Source organism: Pinus tabuliformis, chromosome 3_1 (genome assembly GCF_031772625.1).
Source record: "Pinus tabuliformis cultivar Carrire ecotype Pingquan chromosome 3_1, CPIR1, whole genome shotgun sequence".
Taxonomy (NCBI): domain Eukaryota; kingdom Viridiplantae; phylum Streptophyta; class Pinopsida; order Pinales; family Pinaceae; genus Pinus; species Pinus tabuliformis.
Window position 1 is genome coordinate 505381806 of NC_142301.1, and position 16392 is coordinate 505398197.

The 16392-nt window shown below is 38.5% G+C and overlaps 1 protein-coding gene across 1 annotated transcript in view; it reads left to right on the forward strand.

Moving 5' to 3' along the window:
- The window catches only part of LOC149188021 (uncharacterized), a 47026-nt gene extending 32855 nt beyond the window's left edge, over positions 1-14171 (forward strand). Inside the window, exons 2-6 of the mRNA XM_089411543.1 lie at positions 12805-12857; positions 12952-13039; positions 13260-13358; positions 13647-13777; positions 13882-14171. Coding sequence (XP_089267669.1) covers positions 12805-12857; positions 12952-13039; positions 13260-13358; positions 13647-13777; positions 13882-13927 — 417 coding nt within the window. The 3' untranslated portion in view covers positions 13928-14171. The remainder of the gene's footprint in view (positions 1-12804; positions 12858-12951; positions 13040-13259; positions 13359-13646; positions 13778-13881) is intronic.
- The last annotated feature ends 2221 nt before the right edge of the window (positions 14172-16392 follow it).

Below are 16392 nucleotides of genomic sequence, written 5' to 3' on the forward strand. Positions count from 1 at the left end.
AAGACCGAACCTAGTTACAATTTCCAACACTCCCTCTTAACTAGGGAGGTATTCATAATCCCATCATGAAGTACAAGGAATCTCAATCTTGAAGCATTCTCATAAGAAGAGTCAGATTGATAAGCCATCTGTCAAGCATCTATATCATAACCAACATTGTCATTGAAGGCCTTAACTAGACAAGCTCAACTTCATTCGAGAGCATTATGCTGGGAGGCTTTACATGAGCTGCCACACTACCTCTAAGGCACATACCCCATCCAGATGTTCACCGGGTATGTCCTTTTAGGACTATTCTTATCTTGGATTTCCAATCTTGAATCCTCAAAGAATATCAGTCCTCTTCGACTACTCTTATCTTGGATGCCCTACCTCATCCTCAAAGAGCATCGGTATACAACTTCTTTCCTAGATTCTTTAATCCATAAGAAGTTCCAATCTCATATGCTTATCCAATCCTCCAGACTCCATTCTTTCCTTATGGCCTTCACTAAGACTTACGATTGTTAGTCCTGGTCTAGTGCATGACACATAAAGATAAGAACTATCCAACATCACTCCCTCTCAATTAGGGAAGAGATGTCTACCAAACCAAGCTTGTCTCTCAAATACTCAAGCTTCTTGTTTGGTAATGCTTTAGTCAGAATATCTGCTACCTGTTCATTTGTAGGTAAATAATGCAACTCCACGACCCCATCTTGTACTAGGCTTCTGATGTAGTGGTACTTATTATTTATATGCTTCGTCCTAGCATGAAACATCGGGTCTTCTGTCAATCTTATGCAGCTTTCATTGTCACAATGTATGCATGTAGGGCTAAGCAGTCCTTCAAATAAATTTGATAATAATTTCCTGAGCTAAACAACGTCTCGACAAGCTTCACTTGCAGCAACACACTCAACTTCACCACTACTTAAAGCAATTGTATCTTGCTTTCTGCTCATCCATGAGACCATGGAAGATCCTAAGCTGAAGCATCCACCTGTTGTGCTTCTTCCATCTGTCTCACTGCCACCCCAACCAGAATCTGTATATCCCATGAGCTGAATCTCATTAATGGTTCGTTGCAAATATCTTAGGATATGTTTCGCTGCAATCCAATGATCATGTTTTGGCTCCATCTGAAACTGACTGAGGACATTTATTGCAAAACAAATGTCAGGTCTAGTATTTACCAGATACATTATGGACCCAATCAACTGTCTGTAGCAAGTAGGATACACCGAACTAGAATCTGAGCCCGTCAACTTCTTCAAATTGGTAATCATAGGAGTTATCATAGGCTTGCTGTTCATCATGCCAAATTTTTGTAGTATCTTGATCACAAATTTTCCTTTGACCAAGATATATTTCTCCTGGCTTCTGCCAAACTTCTAGTCCCAAGTAATAATGCATAATCCCCAGATCCTTCATATCAAACTCGGTTGCTTCTTCTTGCATACTTGAATTCAATGTTCAACACCTGTAACAAGTAGATTATCTACATACAATAGTATGATGGCTGGTTCATCTTGGACCACCCTGATGTAGAGATTAAGATCTGCAGAGCTGTTGGCACCAAGTCTCAATAGATATGCATCCATTCTTGCATACCAAGCTCTAGGTGCTTGCTTTAAGCCATATAGAGCTTTCTTCAGTCTGCAGACATGAGTCTCCCTCTGATTTATTTCAAATCCTTGAGGCTGCTCAATGTAAACCTCTTCATCAATAGTCCCATTCAGAAAAGTTGTCTTAACATTCATTTGATGCATGTTCCATCCCATTGTAGCAGCCAAAGAAATAAGAGATCTGATTGTTGTATATCTAGCTATAGGAGCAAAAGTTTCTTCGTAATCAATAGTTTCTTTCTGTGAGAAGCCCCCTGCCTCAAACCTTGCCTTGTATTTATCAATGCTCTTGTTTGCAACCTGCTTTATTTTATATATCCATTTTGAAGTGACTATCGATTTGTCACTTGGTCTAGGAACAATTTCCTAGACATCATTCTACATAATTGATTGGTATTCTTCTTGCATCGCATTCTCTGTCCCTTGATGTTTAGTTGCATCTTCATAGGAGGAAGGTTCAAGTTCAATGAGCTTCGTCATATATGTTGCATATCCAAAATACCTCTTAGATCTTTTACTTTCTCTAACCGTTCCTTTTGTTGTATGCCCTTTTGCTTCTTGTAGAGTTGTCCTCAACCAAGCAGGTCTCTTATGGATTTCAGGAACAACAACTTGTTGAACAGGTTCACTAGGTCCTTCAACATCATCTTGATTTGATGCATAGTCTTGACCATTGTTGTCCCTAGAGATATCCTCAAAAATGGGCACGTCTTTTTCATCATAATCAACTAGAACATCTTTTGATTTCTTGTAAGCCACATTTTCATCAAAGATGACATCCCGACTTACTTCAATACGACGATCCTCTTTAATGTAGATTCTGTATGCTTTAGATGAAGCATTGTGACCAAAAAAGATGCCCTTCAAACTGGTAGGATCCAACTTCCTTTTGTCCTTTAGAATATGCATATAAACAAGACATCCAAATATTCAAAGATGATCCACACTCGGCTTCTTTCCTGTAAATGCTTCTTTCGGTGTCATGTTGTTGAGAATCTTGTGAGGACTTCGGTTTTGCAAGTAGACAACTGTTACGCATGCTTCTCCCCATAAGAATTGAGGGAGATCTTGATCATGAAGCATGGCTCTGACACATTCTTCAATTGTTCTGTTCTTCCTTTCAGCCACGCCATTCTGTTTAAGATTATAAGGAACTATTAGCTCCCTCTTAATCCCTGCTTCCTTACAAAACACTATAAGTTCTTTGGAGGTATATTCTCCACCATTGTTAGACCTCAGAGTCTTGATCTTCTTTCTGTCAGATTCTCCACTTCATTCTTAAATTCTTGAAACTTCTCGAATACCTCATCTTTGTTCTTGAGGAGATATAACCACGTTTTCCTTGAGAAATCATCAATGAAGGTCACATAATATTGATGCCCACTAAGAGATTTTACTGCCATAGGACCACATACATCCAAGTGTATGATATCTAAAAATTCCTTAGATCCAGTATCACTTTTTACAAATGGTTTTACGTTCTTGCCTAGAGCACAACCCTTGCAAGTCCCTTCATGTTCTTCCTTTAATTTGGGGATGCCATTCACCATTTGATTTAGAGATGGCAAAATCCTATAATGAAGTTGTCCATACCTTCTATGCCATAGTTTGGAAGGGCTCACATCTAAGTGAACTAGGGCTTGAGATAGAGGTGTACAAAATCTATATAATGTTCCCTCATGAATCCCAATTACCCTAGCATGATTAATACTAGAGTCCTTACCCCAAACCAAAATCTTACCCCAAAACAAAAGCAATTCTATCACCCTTATTCTCTAGACAAAAAATAGAAAGTAAGTTTTTCTGCAAACTTGGAACATATAAAATATTGCTGAGGTGAATACTTCCACTAGACCTGAGCTCCAATGAAGTAGATACAATCCCTTTCACTGGATAACTCTTCTTGTCTCCAAGTTTGATCAAATGAGAGGACGTTCCTTTTGACAAAGTCTGGAGTTGACTGCATTAAGTGTTGGGAATCACGAATGCCGTTAGACCAAAACCCGCAAGTGTTAGTCAATGATCGCATTACCAGAGATAAGGATCCACGAGAGGCGGTTAGTCCATGTCATGAAACACACGGGGAGCGTTGGTTTATCCAATGTCCAACAATCTCCCCCCCCAACGCTAGCCAGGTGTGTATCGAACTTGTGACCTACGCTCTGATACCACTTGTTGGGAATCATGATTGCTGTTAGAACAAAACCTGCAGGTGTTAGTCAACGATCGCATCGCCAGAGATAAGGATCCACGAGAGGCGGTTAGTCCATGTCACGAAACACATGGGGAGCATTGGTTTATCCAATGTCCAACATTCACCTGTCATATGTCTGGAAGCACCACTGTCAATAACCCGTACATTCTCGTTCTTGAAAGTCCTAGACAAAGTGGAAAATAAACTTCCATCCATCACTTCTTTTGCTAGCTTGGAGATGATCTGTAATATGTAACCCTTGATAGATATAACGAGATTCCCATGAAACTTGAAACTCTCTATATAACCCTAACCATAGTGCCAACTAGGATGTGATAGCATGTTGGAAAATCAAGAGACTTGAAGATTATAAATGATTTTTGTTAACTTGATAATTACTTGTGATATTTGTTGGCTTCTTTATTTATTATATCTTGTTCATCAAGCAATTACCAAATAATGAAGATCACAACGAGACAAAGTACACAAGATATAGGCTCCAAGCCAGGGCAAAACCCCTCCAGGTGGAAAACCCAGAAAGAAAGCTTTTCTTCTTATAGAATCTTCTTACAATGCGACTTCCAAGACCCAAAGACCAAAACCCAGAATCCTCCCAAACACCAAGTCAGCCCACCAACAAGATCTCTTCAAGACAACTTCAAAACTTCGACCTTCTGCAGCTTTGCCCTAGAATTTTGGCACTCTTCAGAATTTTGGCCTCTTGCAACTGGCAGTTACACACTAACTCTAGCAGCTTCACTCGTGTGGACATAGAGAGGGATTACCCCAAGATACTTTGACGTCTTCTTCTTTTCTTTGTCCTTCCAAGTCTTTTTCTCCTTCGCTATTGCAGCTCGAACTTGTGATGTGATGGTGCTTCAAATGAGTCGAGCTCCTTCTATTTATAGCCTTCTTGAGGGGTCAAATAGCCCTCCTTTAGGCCGACTTCATCTTGACTGGGCCAACTTGGTCTTGGAGGAATAAATGGCTTTTTTTGACTCAAAATAAATATTTTCTTTTGTTACAAAGAGTTCGAATGGGACTATAATACATAATACATGACACAAATTCTTCTTTGTCCGAGAAAGACCTAGAAAGACCTATAAGCATGAAGAACATGCTTTTGACCTAGACTTGAGCATGAAACCCATGCTTTGAATAAAATAAAATTCTTTTTCTTTCTTTATACAAAATATACAATGTCATTTTTACAAAAGGTCATTAAGAAGACCGAACCTAGTTATAATTTCCAACAATTAAGACAACTTCTTTCTCAGACTTCATGCAATCTTTTTTTTTTTCAACATTTGGATTTTCATTGCTTCTTTGACTCTTCTTGCTTCTTCAAGTTGGGTCTTCAAGGAAACAATTTATTCTTCAAGTTCTCTCTCTAGTTGACCAAATTCTGCTTCAAGTTTGTTCAAGTCCTCAGATCTTTCTTTGAGATGACTTGTCAAAATACCTTCTCTTCTTTCTGCTTCTTCTAATTGGAGTCTTAGGAGGACAACTTCTTCCTTTGTACCATCAAGTTCATGATTCTTCTCTTCAACATCTTACATCTAATTCTTAAGTTCTTTATTTTCTTTTCTCAAGCTATTTATTTCTTTTAGAGCAGCCACAAGCTCTGCTTTAAGGTCTACTTTAGCCTCTTCTTCAGATCCTTCTTCATCTTCATAGTTTTCCATGTTTTTGGTGTTTTCAAATTTTCCTTCATCTATCTCCTTTGATTCTTGATCATTTCTTTGTACCATATACTCTGGTTTTGGCTCAGTAGACACCAGGACTGTTTCTACATAAAGCTTTTGTAGATTTTCCCAAAGACTTTTGGCTGAAGAACATTGACCCACCTTGACTTTTACAGAATCTGATAGACTACTCAAGATTGCTTTCATCGCTTTTGTATTGTATTCTTTTGACTCCTCTGTAGTTGTGCTTCCAGTATCACAACCAAGACTCATCAAGTAGTGCCTCATTTTGACTTTCCACAAATCATACTTCGTTCCATCAGACGAAGGAGCTGGGAAACACAAACTTTCTTCAATATTTTATAAGTTTTTGACAACATAGCATTGGAAGGGACTTCCTTTGAATGCTTGGAGGATTGTTTTCTTGATCTTGCCATCTGCTCTTCTGGGATCATCCTTCCAGCTGTCAGGTCAGACGAAGGAGCTGGGAAACACAAACTTTCCTCAATATTTTACAAGTTTTTGACAACATAGCATTGGAAGGGACTTCCTTTGAATGCTTGGAGGATTGTTTTCTTGATCTTGCCATCTGCTCTTCTGGGATCTTCCTTCCAGCTGTCAGGCTATGACTGAAGGAACCCGTTCTGATACCAATTGTTGGAAATATTGAGAGGAGGGGGGCGGGTGAGTCAGTGTTTCGTCACTTAGTCGATTTTTAACCGTTAACAGTTAACAACATTAACCATGCATGAACACCGAAGATTTATAATTGAAAGAAAGTCTTTTCTTACTATATAAAAAGTACAATCAAGTTTATCAGCGTCAATTGAAATTTTTGTAGGATTCAAGTTTTCAACCTACAGGAGACACCAATTCCCCAATTGAGCACCGAATCAGTGAATTCGCGGGCACCAACCCAGAGGAGACACCAATTCCCCAATTGAGCACCGAATCAGTGAATTCGCGGGCACCAACCCAGAGGAGACACCAATCTCCTAGCTGAGCACCAATAACGTGAATTTGTGGGCACCAACCCACTGGAGACACCAATCTCTTAGCTGAGCACCAACTCAGTGAATTCGTGGGCACCAACCCATATGAGACTCCAATCCCCTAGCTGAGCACCAACTCAGTTCCAAGTTGTATTGTGAACTGTCCTTAATCTTCTGGTCTTCAATAATTCCTTCTATCTCAATTGATAGTCACTTCACCATGTGATCTTCAGATTTGCACTCTCAACTCTTATTACAGCCACCTGGTCTACACTTGAACTTTTCTTCTTGTTCAGATGGTCTCAGCTCATTCTGGCCTATATTGTCACAGAGATGCCCTCAACCTACTTGGTCTGCTCCTTTGATCCGCTCCTTAATTTTTACTCAAGGCTCCATGCAGGTTTCCACACACAAGTAGCAGTGGTTTTATGCACAGGACTTAATTTTAGATTCAGCCTCTATGCTTTAGGCTCCATGCTACACTCTCAGCTTGCTCTTCAATTGCTCCACAGACTTCTCAGCTCAGTTCCACAATCTTCCAGTCTTCTTTAGTTGGTTCTGGCCGACTATTATTTCTGATGCCGCTGGATTCTATGTGACTTCAACACCGCTTTGTCAAACACTATTTAGTATTGAGTTCTTGAGAATTTTGTAGCCTATATAGGATGCCTAGCTTAACTTCATAAATATTGCATTCACTGTCATCACCATTGAGAACTTGAATGTCAGGTGCCCAAGTGACAAAAGAAGGAAAAGATCTTCAATTAGATTGATTCCTTCATAGAGATCGTCGATTTCAAAATTAAAGGCCTGCAACACACTCAAATGAGATAGTTGTAAAATTATCACAACAGTGTAGAAAGGATTTGGCAGAAGACGGATTGTTGACCTGGCTCATACTGTATACAATCTAAAGCTCTACCTTCAACACTAAATTCTCTTCACATGCGAAGACTGCATTATTTTTAAATGCAAAATCAACACAATGAACTCGTTTGGAAGCACCTTGATTCTTCCCGCAATGTCATTGTAGTGCCATTACACTTATGCCATTCCACTGCAACTTAATCCACCAACGCACATCAGTTCACTTTCTTTGTCCACTCAAAAGAAATTAAGAAATTATGCTACGCACTATGAAGTGGAAGATTCCCATTCACATTACACAGATTACACAGTGGCTTACACAATGTTTCAAATGCACCTTAGATTACACATCAGCTTACATAATGTACTGCATGCTCCTTAGCTCGTCTTCACTTTCTCTCCTCGACTCAGATCTGTGTACTATTTCAGACCTTGTTTATCATCCACTGAGTTGATTCACCATTTCGAATGAGCCACATGTGCAGTATTTATACCAAACGAGTGGGGGGTCAAGGGTTAGGGCTGACCTGTCTTCTAGCAGGGCTGACTTGATTTCTGGCAGGGTATATATATTAATATATTCAAAGATTAATTTCTCCTCAACCTCGAGGAGTTATAGGGCATGCCACCTACCATTGGAAAGGTCTCTACGAGCACTACGAGATGGTGTAATCCATTCTTGTGTTTATATTGATTATGTCCACCAAAATCTTGATTTACTTCAGGGGCTGCTTTTGGCATCAAGGCCATGCTTAACCTTTGCTTTGACATCAATGGCAATACCTCCACACTAACCTCACCTTGCAAACTATCCAATTCATATCTTCTCTCATGTCCAGCAGGAGACATTTCTAGACTACTCCTGGACTCTTCATATGCTTATAACTCCTTGGATGAATGAGTGGGTGAGTGATGATATCTTTGAGTTCTGTTAGCAATTCTTGAGTGCATAGGTCCTCTATAGTCATTCCTCTTTGCATGAGGTTTGCCTTCTTTCTCATGTCTTGAGCCTGACCCATTATTTGTCTTTACAACTGGTCTAGGCTTTGCAATAGCTGAGTGTTTCTCTAAATTTGTGCCTCCCGTTGCTCTTTTATTATTCTTTCATTGTCAACCCTATAGCCCTGCACTTTTACTCTCAGATTCATAGTCTCTACCAATTTAGTTTGTTCCACTCTGCTTAAATGTCCATTAGGTTTAATCTCTTCATTACCCAAACTTCCATCTCATGACTATAGGCTGTTCGTGCTTCTTCCATGTCTCTGATTTGTAGCCTTGAGCTTGTTTTGTTCTGTTGATACCCTTAATTCTGCAAAATGTGCATACAATTAAATCTTGATAGATGAAAACAAACCATTTTACAATTCTGGAACTTATGTATATAATTTTACTGCTCTTTAACAGTAGTAGTGGTTTTCTTTGGGTTTTCTGAGAATTTATGCTACTCAAAGCAAAATTATGAGTTGATTGATGGATTCTACTATTCGTTAGCTTTTCATTGACTAACCTTATGCTCCATTTTGAGTTTCAAACTGAAATTTATGCTTCATGGAAGTTAATTGGTCTTTCTCTGCTTTTCTACACTTATCCAAGTGTAACTTTTGTACACTAATTACATTTTTCACTCAAGATGGCTTGTTGGAAAGCTCTCACTGAGCACTTTCATTTTAACGTCATGGCATATGTGTTAAAGGTACACCCAAGCCTTGCAATTTTTTTGAAAATGCTGTTTTTAGGGCTTCAAAACAATATAGCACTTGGAAAATCATAAGAATATTATAGCAAATTTGTTGATTGGATTGCTGATGTGGCATCTAAGTCCACATGCCTCCCACGATTTGATGCCAGGTCATCCCGTTGGGCACCTAACTTGCCTCATCATCACTTATTATCCTTTTCTTTGCTTTTCCTATATCTTTCTCTCCCCCCTCCTTTCTTTTTGTTTAATCTCCCCCCTCTTTTCTCTTCTTTTTATTTATTTATTTTTAATGTTTTCAGGCCCACCAACCTTACTGCCACATGGCATCCTTCGGGATCCCCAATCGGACAAGAAGGTCCCACTCCTTGACACTATACTCTATATTTGGCACTCATCCAATGGGAAGTGATGGGTGGTTCCCATCCTCTCTTTTTCCTCCGGCACCAAGCCTCTGATTGATCAATCCATTAGACAGTGCAGGACTTGTTATCCCTCCTTGTAGGGGTACATATAGTCAATTTTGCCGAACCGAGCAGTTTGTAGTGTGGCATTGCCTTCTTCTATAGTCTAGCTGCATTATGGTTTTGGGCACTTTCACATTTCCCAAGGCCTGTGTATATCAAGGCATGGGTCACACCTCTCGAGGCAATTTTGGGGCGATCCATGGATGCTTGGACCTCTCCTATGCATGCCATGTGGAAGATCTTTGAATACTGTCCTATTTGTCATTTGTTGAGTTGATTTCTCCTTATTTTGAGGGTCCATTTGCACCAAAAACACATATGGCAGCAATTTGGGGTACTTTGGTATGACTTGGATGATGACAGGGCGTGCATTTGAGACTCTTTCAATGATGTGTCACTCTCTTAGTGTGTTTGGGTGATGTGGATGTTGCTTAGGCAAGGCATCTTCAAGAACAAGCAAGCTGGAATAAGGATAAAATGCATTATATTTGATGTCACTTGGTTGGATGGGGGTTTTATGGCCCAGGTTTTGATTTATATCAGCATCCTTCATGCTTCATGGAGTTCGTTGACCCAAGGCATGACCATATGCCTTCATTTGGAGCCTTCATGAGGTCGTTGCACTAAAAAGGAGGAACGTTAGTCTTTTTGACTTGGGAGTTACTTCGCCAGGGTCTGAGGATTGATCAAGGACCATCTACCTCAATTATGGATGATTCTTGGGACATCTTCAAGCAAGTGTTGACCACTTGCACCATTCAAGGAGCCTTTAGAGGCTAGGGGTTGGCATCTTGGATCATTTGTTCTCTTCTTGGGTGGATTGGCCCCTCTTTTTGAGGGTTTTACTCGTCAAATCATTGTACACGTGGCTTGACCACTTTATTTTCTTGCTGTGTTAGTTAACTTAATTTTTCGAGTTTGATTTAGCTTTTTAGGGTTAGATCTAAAGAATTAAATCAAATAATGACATTTTATTGTAAAGGGAGTAGTTCTCACTCTATAAAGAGAGGAGAGCTTCCTCATTTGTACTTATGGTTGAATTGTGAGAGCACTCCTCTCCTTGGAGCTTAATGGAAATATCTTTTGGAAGCAATTTGGTTAAGGGTTTATCTATGTGGTGAATGCTTTTGATTTAGAAGCTACTTTTTCTTAGTTATTTCTTCTACATTATTAAAGGCATAATTGTGATTGTTCAAGACTACCACATGGCTACTAAGGTCAATCCATTAAGGGGCTATATAGTCACATGGAAGAGGAGGGTTAGGACACTAGGCCTCATCTTGTCTTTGTTGGACTAGTGTTATTGAAATTTGACTTTTGGAATAGCCTTTATTATGGGTTTTTCCTTAAGAGGACAAGATTTCTCCTGAATCCATAGTTGATCTTGTGGTTGAAGGATTTCCCGTGGTGGATTCTCTTCTTGTGGGGCCATGATTTTATGAATTTAGCACTGTTTTTCTTTGATGTTGATGTTGCTTTAGAAGTTTAAGAAATTGGAAAACATGATTATTTTTGTATAGTGTATTGTTTAAGTTTCCAAATAATTTCTAATAATTTCCAATATTTTCCCCAATATTACTGATAATTTACATTTCGGACCCCTGGCAATAAATACCCGATAATGATAAATGAAATGTTGCTTTATTATAAAGGCTAAAAAATTACACTAGGGAACACTTGGGGAGAGCGCTCCCTGCGGTACAAATGTCCCAGAGAATGCCACACTCCCTGCTTCGAGACTGTCCCAGAGAGTGCCTTGCTCCCCGCAGTGGTAGGGAGCTTGCTAAGAAACTCCAGAGTGTGCTTCCAATCTGTCGAAGTGTGCTCGCAGGGGTGTTGCTTGGACACTTCTATTTGAAGTGCTGTTCTGGTGTTGGAGTGGCTCATGGGAAGGTGCTCCCCATAATATGGGATGTTGCATAGTGGTAATCATATAGTCTGCTTCTTAGTTTCTAGGGGATCCTATATACCATGGTATCATTTCTCGTGCCAGGAATTGTGTGGGGATGGATATTATCACAGAATTGACCATAAATCTAGGCAATTTCAACCAGAATCAAACCCATGATAATGAGAACCAGTAGAACTTAGTCACGAAATTGGCCACTCCTGTGCCTAACAACTCAGAAATTTTAAAAATGGAGCTGGAGGAAAAAAGAAAACTTCAGGATGGCCAAGGGAAACGAAGGAAGAAGAATTCAGTCTTTCAGAAGAAGATCCAATCGGTGAAGATCTTCATGAGGAAAAATAGGAAATTATTCCATCACAAGACTCTGAGCTTGTTCTGAATCCAACCAAACTATACTCCAAGCCTTTCTTAATCCAGCACAGGACTCCGAGCATGTACAATAATGCAGCAACAGTGTAGTGAGACTTAATTGTCCCAAAGAGAAGCCCCGCAGAACAAAAAGAAATGTAGAAGAATGTGCTAATGTCTCAGAACCTGACTGAAGAAGGGCCAGCACACAGTCACTGAAATTTCGATGAAGATGATAACAAGATATTTCAGAAACTATCAGAAGAAAAAGAAACCAACTTAAGGTGAAAAATAAAGAAGAATAAATGAATTTATGAGCTGGTTTTTCAGTTTATAAACCAGCCCTTTAGTTATAGCCTTGGAAGTTGGCAGTGTATTTTTTGTATTTCTTGTACATTTTAATACAATTTCCTTTTTGTGTGTAAAAAAATTGGAATAGCTAGCATGGCTGATGATAGAGGTATATTTTTATCAAGTTGTGGTCATGTTGGCAGGATTCCCACAGGAGTGTATGGCATGATATCAAAAGTTTTGAATGAAATAATCATTGATTATCACAAGACAAATAATTGCTATGTTTGTTGCTTAATAATTTGAGCTATTTATTTGATGTCTTCTGTGAATGCTTTTGCTTCTTTGCTAGACCAAGGGGATAAGAGATAGCGCAGGAACCAAGTCTTCACGTACTGTAAGAGCTGATAGCATTCTCCGTGGAAGCTTGTTTAGCATCAAGCTTATGGTTCTTAGATGTATTCCTTATAAATCTTGAACTCATATTGAGCAGTCCTAGTTATGCATAATATGTGAAATTGTAAACGAATAGATTGTGGTAATTGAAAATTTGTAAGCAGCCAGTGTGGACCTCTCAAGCCACGGTGAGAACATGGATGCGTAATAAGTTTGGGGTTACAATATTAAGGAATTTTTGGTTCTTAAATGAGTTGGTGTGGGTTTTGTATTACATATGTTTCTTTCATTTTCTTTCTTATTAGAAGGGTAAGTTGTTATAAATTATTAATCTTTTATTCTCTATCTGTAGGTTGGGCGCTTTACCAACTGCCTTGTGGAAGCAAAAGCTGCACTGCTGCAAAAGTATGTCTTTATTCTTTGTTCTTCTCTATTCTTTTTATCACAGGTTTTGGTTTCTACTAACTCTCTGGTTGTACTCGTTTGCTTTTACACACAGGTCTGAAACCATTCAACGTAAGTTTACAATCACAAAGTCACTTTTAGTAAAGGCGGATAAATCATCATTTGATCGCCTTTGTGGGCAGGTTAGTAATAGTGCACTTCTTGCAATTGGCAATGTTTGCATCTTTCACTGTACTTTTACACTTATTGGTTATACTATTCTCCCTGTCATCATTTTGAGTCTGGAATTGCTTTTAGGTTATGCGATGTTGAAATTTTCATGAGCTCTTTGAAGTTTGTTTAATGTTTACTCTAATACTCTGGTAAGTTTTCCTTCTGCTCAATGATTATGAAGTGATACAGATATATAGGCTAGAGACCGAACAAAAGAGATTAGAGGAGGACACTGAAGTTTACAATCGGCTTCAAGAACAGCTCAAGCTTTCTCCAGCCTATCAAAAGGTATATACTCTACAGTTTGATCATGGAGATGTGAGGCCAAACTTTCTAATCCACCCAGCAAACTTCCCCCGTGAGATTGATGTAAACCTACTCTGAATTTGTAAAAACAACTTTATGTCTGTCTGACGGGGGTGTGTTTGTGGGGTAGATAGAAATCTCTATAATTGTGATACCCGAGGAGATACATTCCTTTCTCATTATAACTAAATGTTTACCTCTAGTTGTTAGCTTATGGCTATGCAATTTAATGTATGTGACCATGTCTTATTCCATCGATACTACCTGAAGATGCTGGAGCATGGTCACAGCCACTTCCAGTCCCAGCTCAAGACAGGCCAGCTGTTAGAAAAGTCTGAGACTGAAGATGCTGAAATCTCTTTTGAGGCGTTATTAGCTCAAGAAAAGAAGGATTCTTTCTGGTAATTTTTCTGACCTAAGTTGCTAACTTTAGAGAATATTTTACCCAGAGTTTCAAAGGATTTTTAAATTTTGGTTTTAATACACCACTAACTCAAATTTGCAGGCAAAAGCATGGTCATTTCAGGTCATCAATGCCTGTGAGTTTTTGATATTTTTGACTTGACTTACACATGGCAAGAGGAGATTCCGAAGTATCTTTCTTGTATAGTTACAAAGAAGAATTAAATACCTATGGGTGATTGAGGAAGTGATGTGTGGAATTATTTTTTTCTTTTACTGCTGAGGTGATGCTTGAAAGTTCCATTCATGATAATATTTTCCAAGTCAAATGTGCAGCTTGTAGACAAGAATATAAGAATATTTCAGTCTACTATAATATCTCACGTGTCATTAGATGATTCTCCTTTTATGGGTTTGCTCGTCTCCAAGCTCCTAGTTCATGTTGGTTTTGCTGTGCCAAGCAAGTATAGAATCTTATAAAAAAGAATCTTTTTCACCCTATGCAGGCCGTGGGGTTCATAATAATTTGTGTGTGTGTGTTTTCAATAGCTTGTGATTTGTTCTTCTTGAGCCCAACATGGCTATCTGAAGTGCTAAAAAACATTTGAAGAGCCATAGATGACGTGTTTACCAATGTGAGATCATTCTTTCAATCATTGATCACAAATCTTGAGATCACGAAGGCTCCTTCTCCCTGTGTAACCAAGGAGGGAGCTAGGATTGGAATTTTATGAAATATGTTACATATGAAGAATTTACATACGCAAAAGGAGATAATTAGGATTGACACTTTTTAGGAAAGGTTACATTAGAAGAATTTACGACAGCCCCTCATTCACAGATTGTTGATGCAACCAGGTTTGAATTAACTGCAGCCCCACTTTTGTACGGTGAACTGACCTGCTTTTACAAGTGAGCTGGCCGACTAAGGGAAAAACTATGTATATGCCTTGAGGGGATTGGAACCGTAGTGGGTGGCTTGAAATTCCTTTGCCCTTTGCCAATTAACTGCAAATCAATTGGCATTTAGCATTTGATTTTGTTTTGATGAACTACATACTGCGTCTCTAGTGTTTTCCTAGAAGGGAAAGAAGTTCTGTTCCAGTGAAGATTTTTTTTGCTACTAGTTGTAGGGGAAGGCCTAGTTTTTTCTACAACTAGGCCTGCCATCATTTGGACCTTGTGCATAGGGTCAGTATTAAACGTCCCATTCAATAACAAGTTTAGGTTCTTTTCTATCTCTACTATTCTCTATTGTTTCTACACCAAGCTGTGCCTTTGAAGAAATCGATGTCTTGTAGTCATTTATTTTTTAAGGAAAAATTTCAAGGCCCCCTAAAACGAGAACCATGCAAAATTTATGTAGTTCGTCGACATTAGGCTTAGAAACAGTACAATGTTTTTTGCAAACGAGGCATGTCTTATGCTTAATTTTCTGCTGGAATTGAATTTTGATATTTTGGACTTGAAAATGGAGTTATTCAAAACATTGTATGAAAAGTCATATTTCAGGTTTCAAATATATATTATTACCTATATTCAATTAATCCATGTTTGGTTGCGATAGTGGCTTTATATTAATTTTAACTTTAGTGCTTTTAAGTTATGATGTGCTTGAAACTGCAAATTAAGGGAGTTTTACAACGTTAAGGAAAAAGTAATGAAATCCTTTATGGGAATGTATGAAACAAGGCTACTTGGGAGCGGGAGTGGGGAGTGACATTTTCAAAAGCTGTCGGGTTCGGAGTGATTTTTATAAAATATATATTTTTATATATTTGATGCATATATGTCAACAAAAGCATGTAGAATGATGAATTAATGATAAACAACATAAAAACATGGATTAAACCATATAACATCATTCATCTCGTAGTTATAATTTTCATCAACCATAGGTTCACAAATTACAAGTTATCATTTATATAGCATGTAAGTGTGCACATAACCAGAATAGCATGAGTGCAATCCATCTCTGAACTGAAAATGCATCAACAAATAGGCTCTAGATGGTCTCTAGCATCCAAAAAATACATGCTACACCAAATTTCTACATACCATCAAAATCATTGTCTATCTTGGGATCTTTGTCATCAATATCACCTTCTAAGCATTAACATAAGATAGAAAAAACGTAGCATGTAAAGTCAAGATTTTGTTTGAGTGATGGGTACATTTTTAGTAGGGTCATGATAAAGGAGTTCTACAACCAATGTCACTAACATCAAGGTACACAAAGGGCTTGGTGCTCTTGATTAAATACGAGTTCCATACCCTAGTACATGACAAAATCCAATGGAAACTTTGTAGTCCCCCAATCCTGAAGTTTTGAAAAATTGACAAATCTGCTAGATTTTAAGTGAGATCTAAAATTCTACTTTTTCCATATGAAATCCAATAAGGTCAGAACCACTCTCAAACATCCTATGTCAATTCATGATAATATTAAAATTTAAGTAGAAGGATGAAAATGAAAGATAAAGGAGAATGAATTGCGTATCAATATTGAGGCCATAGGCTTGAATATTAGGTTGCCCCACTCAAAAATTCTTGTTTCCAATCTTCAATAGCTCCCTTTATCGCTCCTGAATTGGCAAAGAGTGCAATTTTTTTA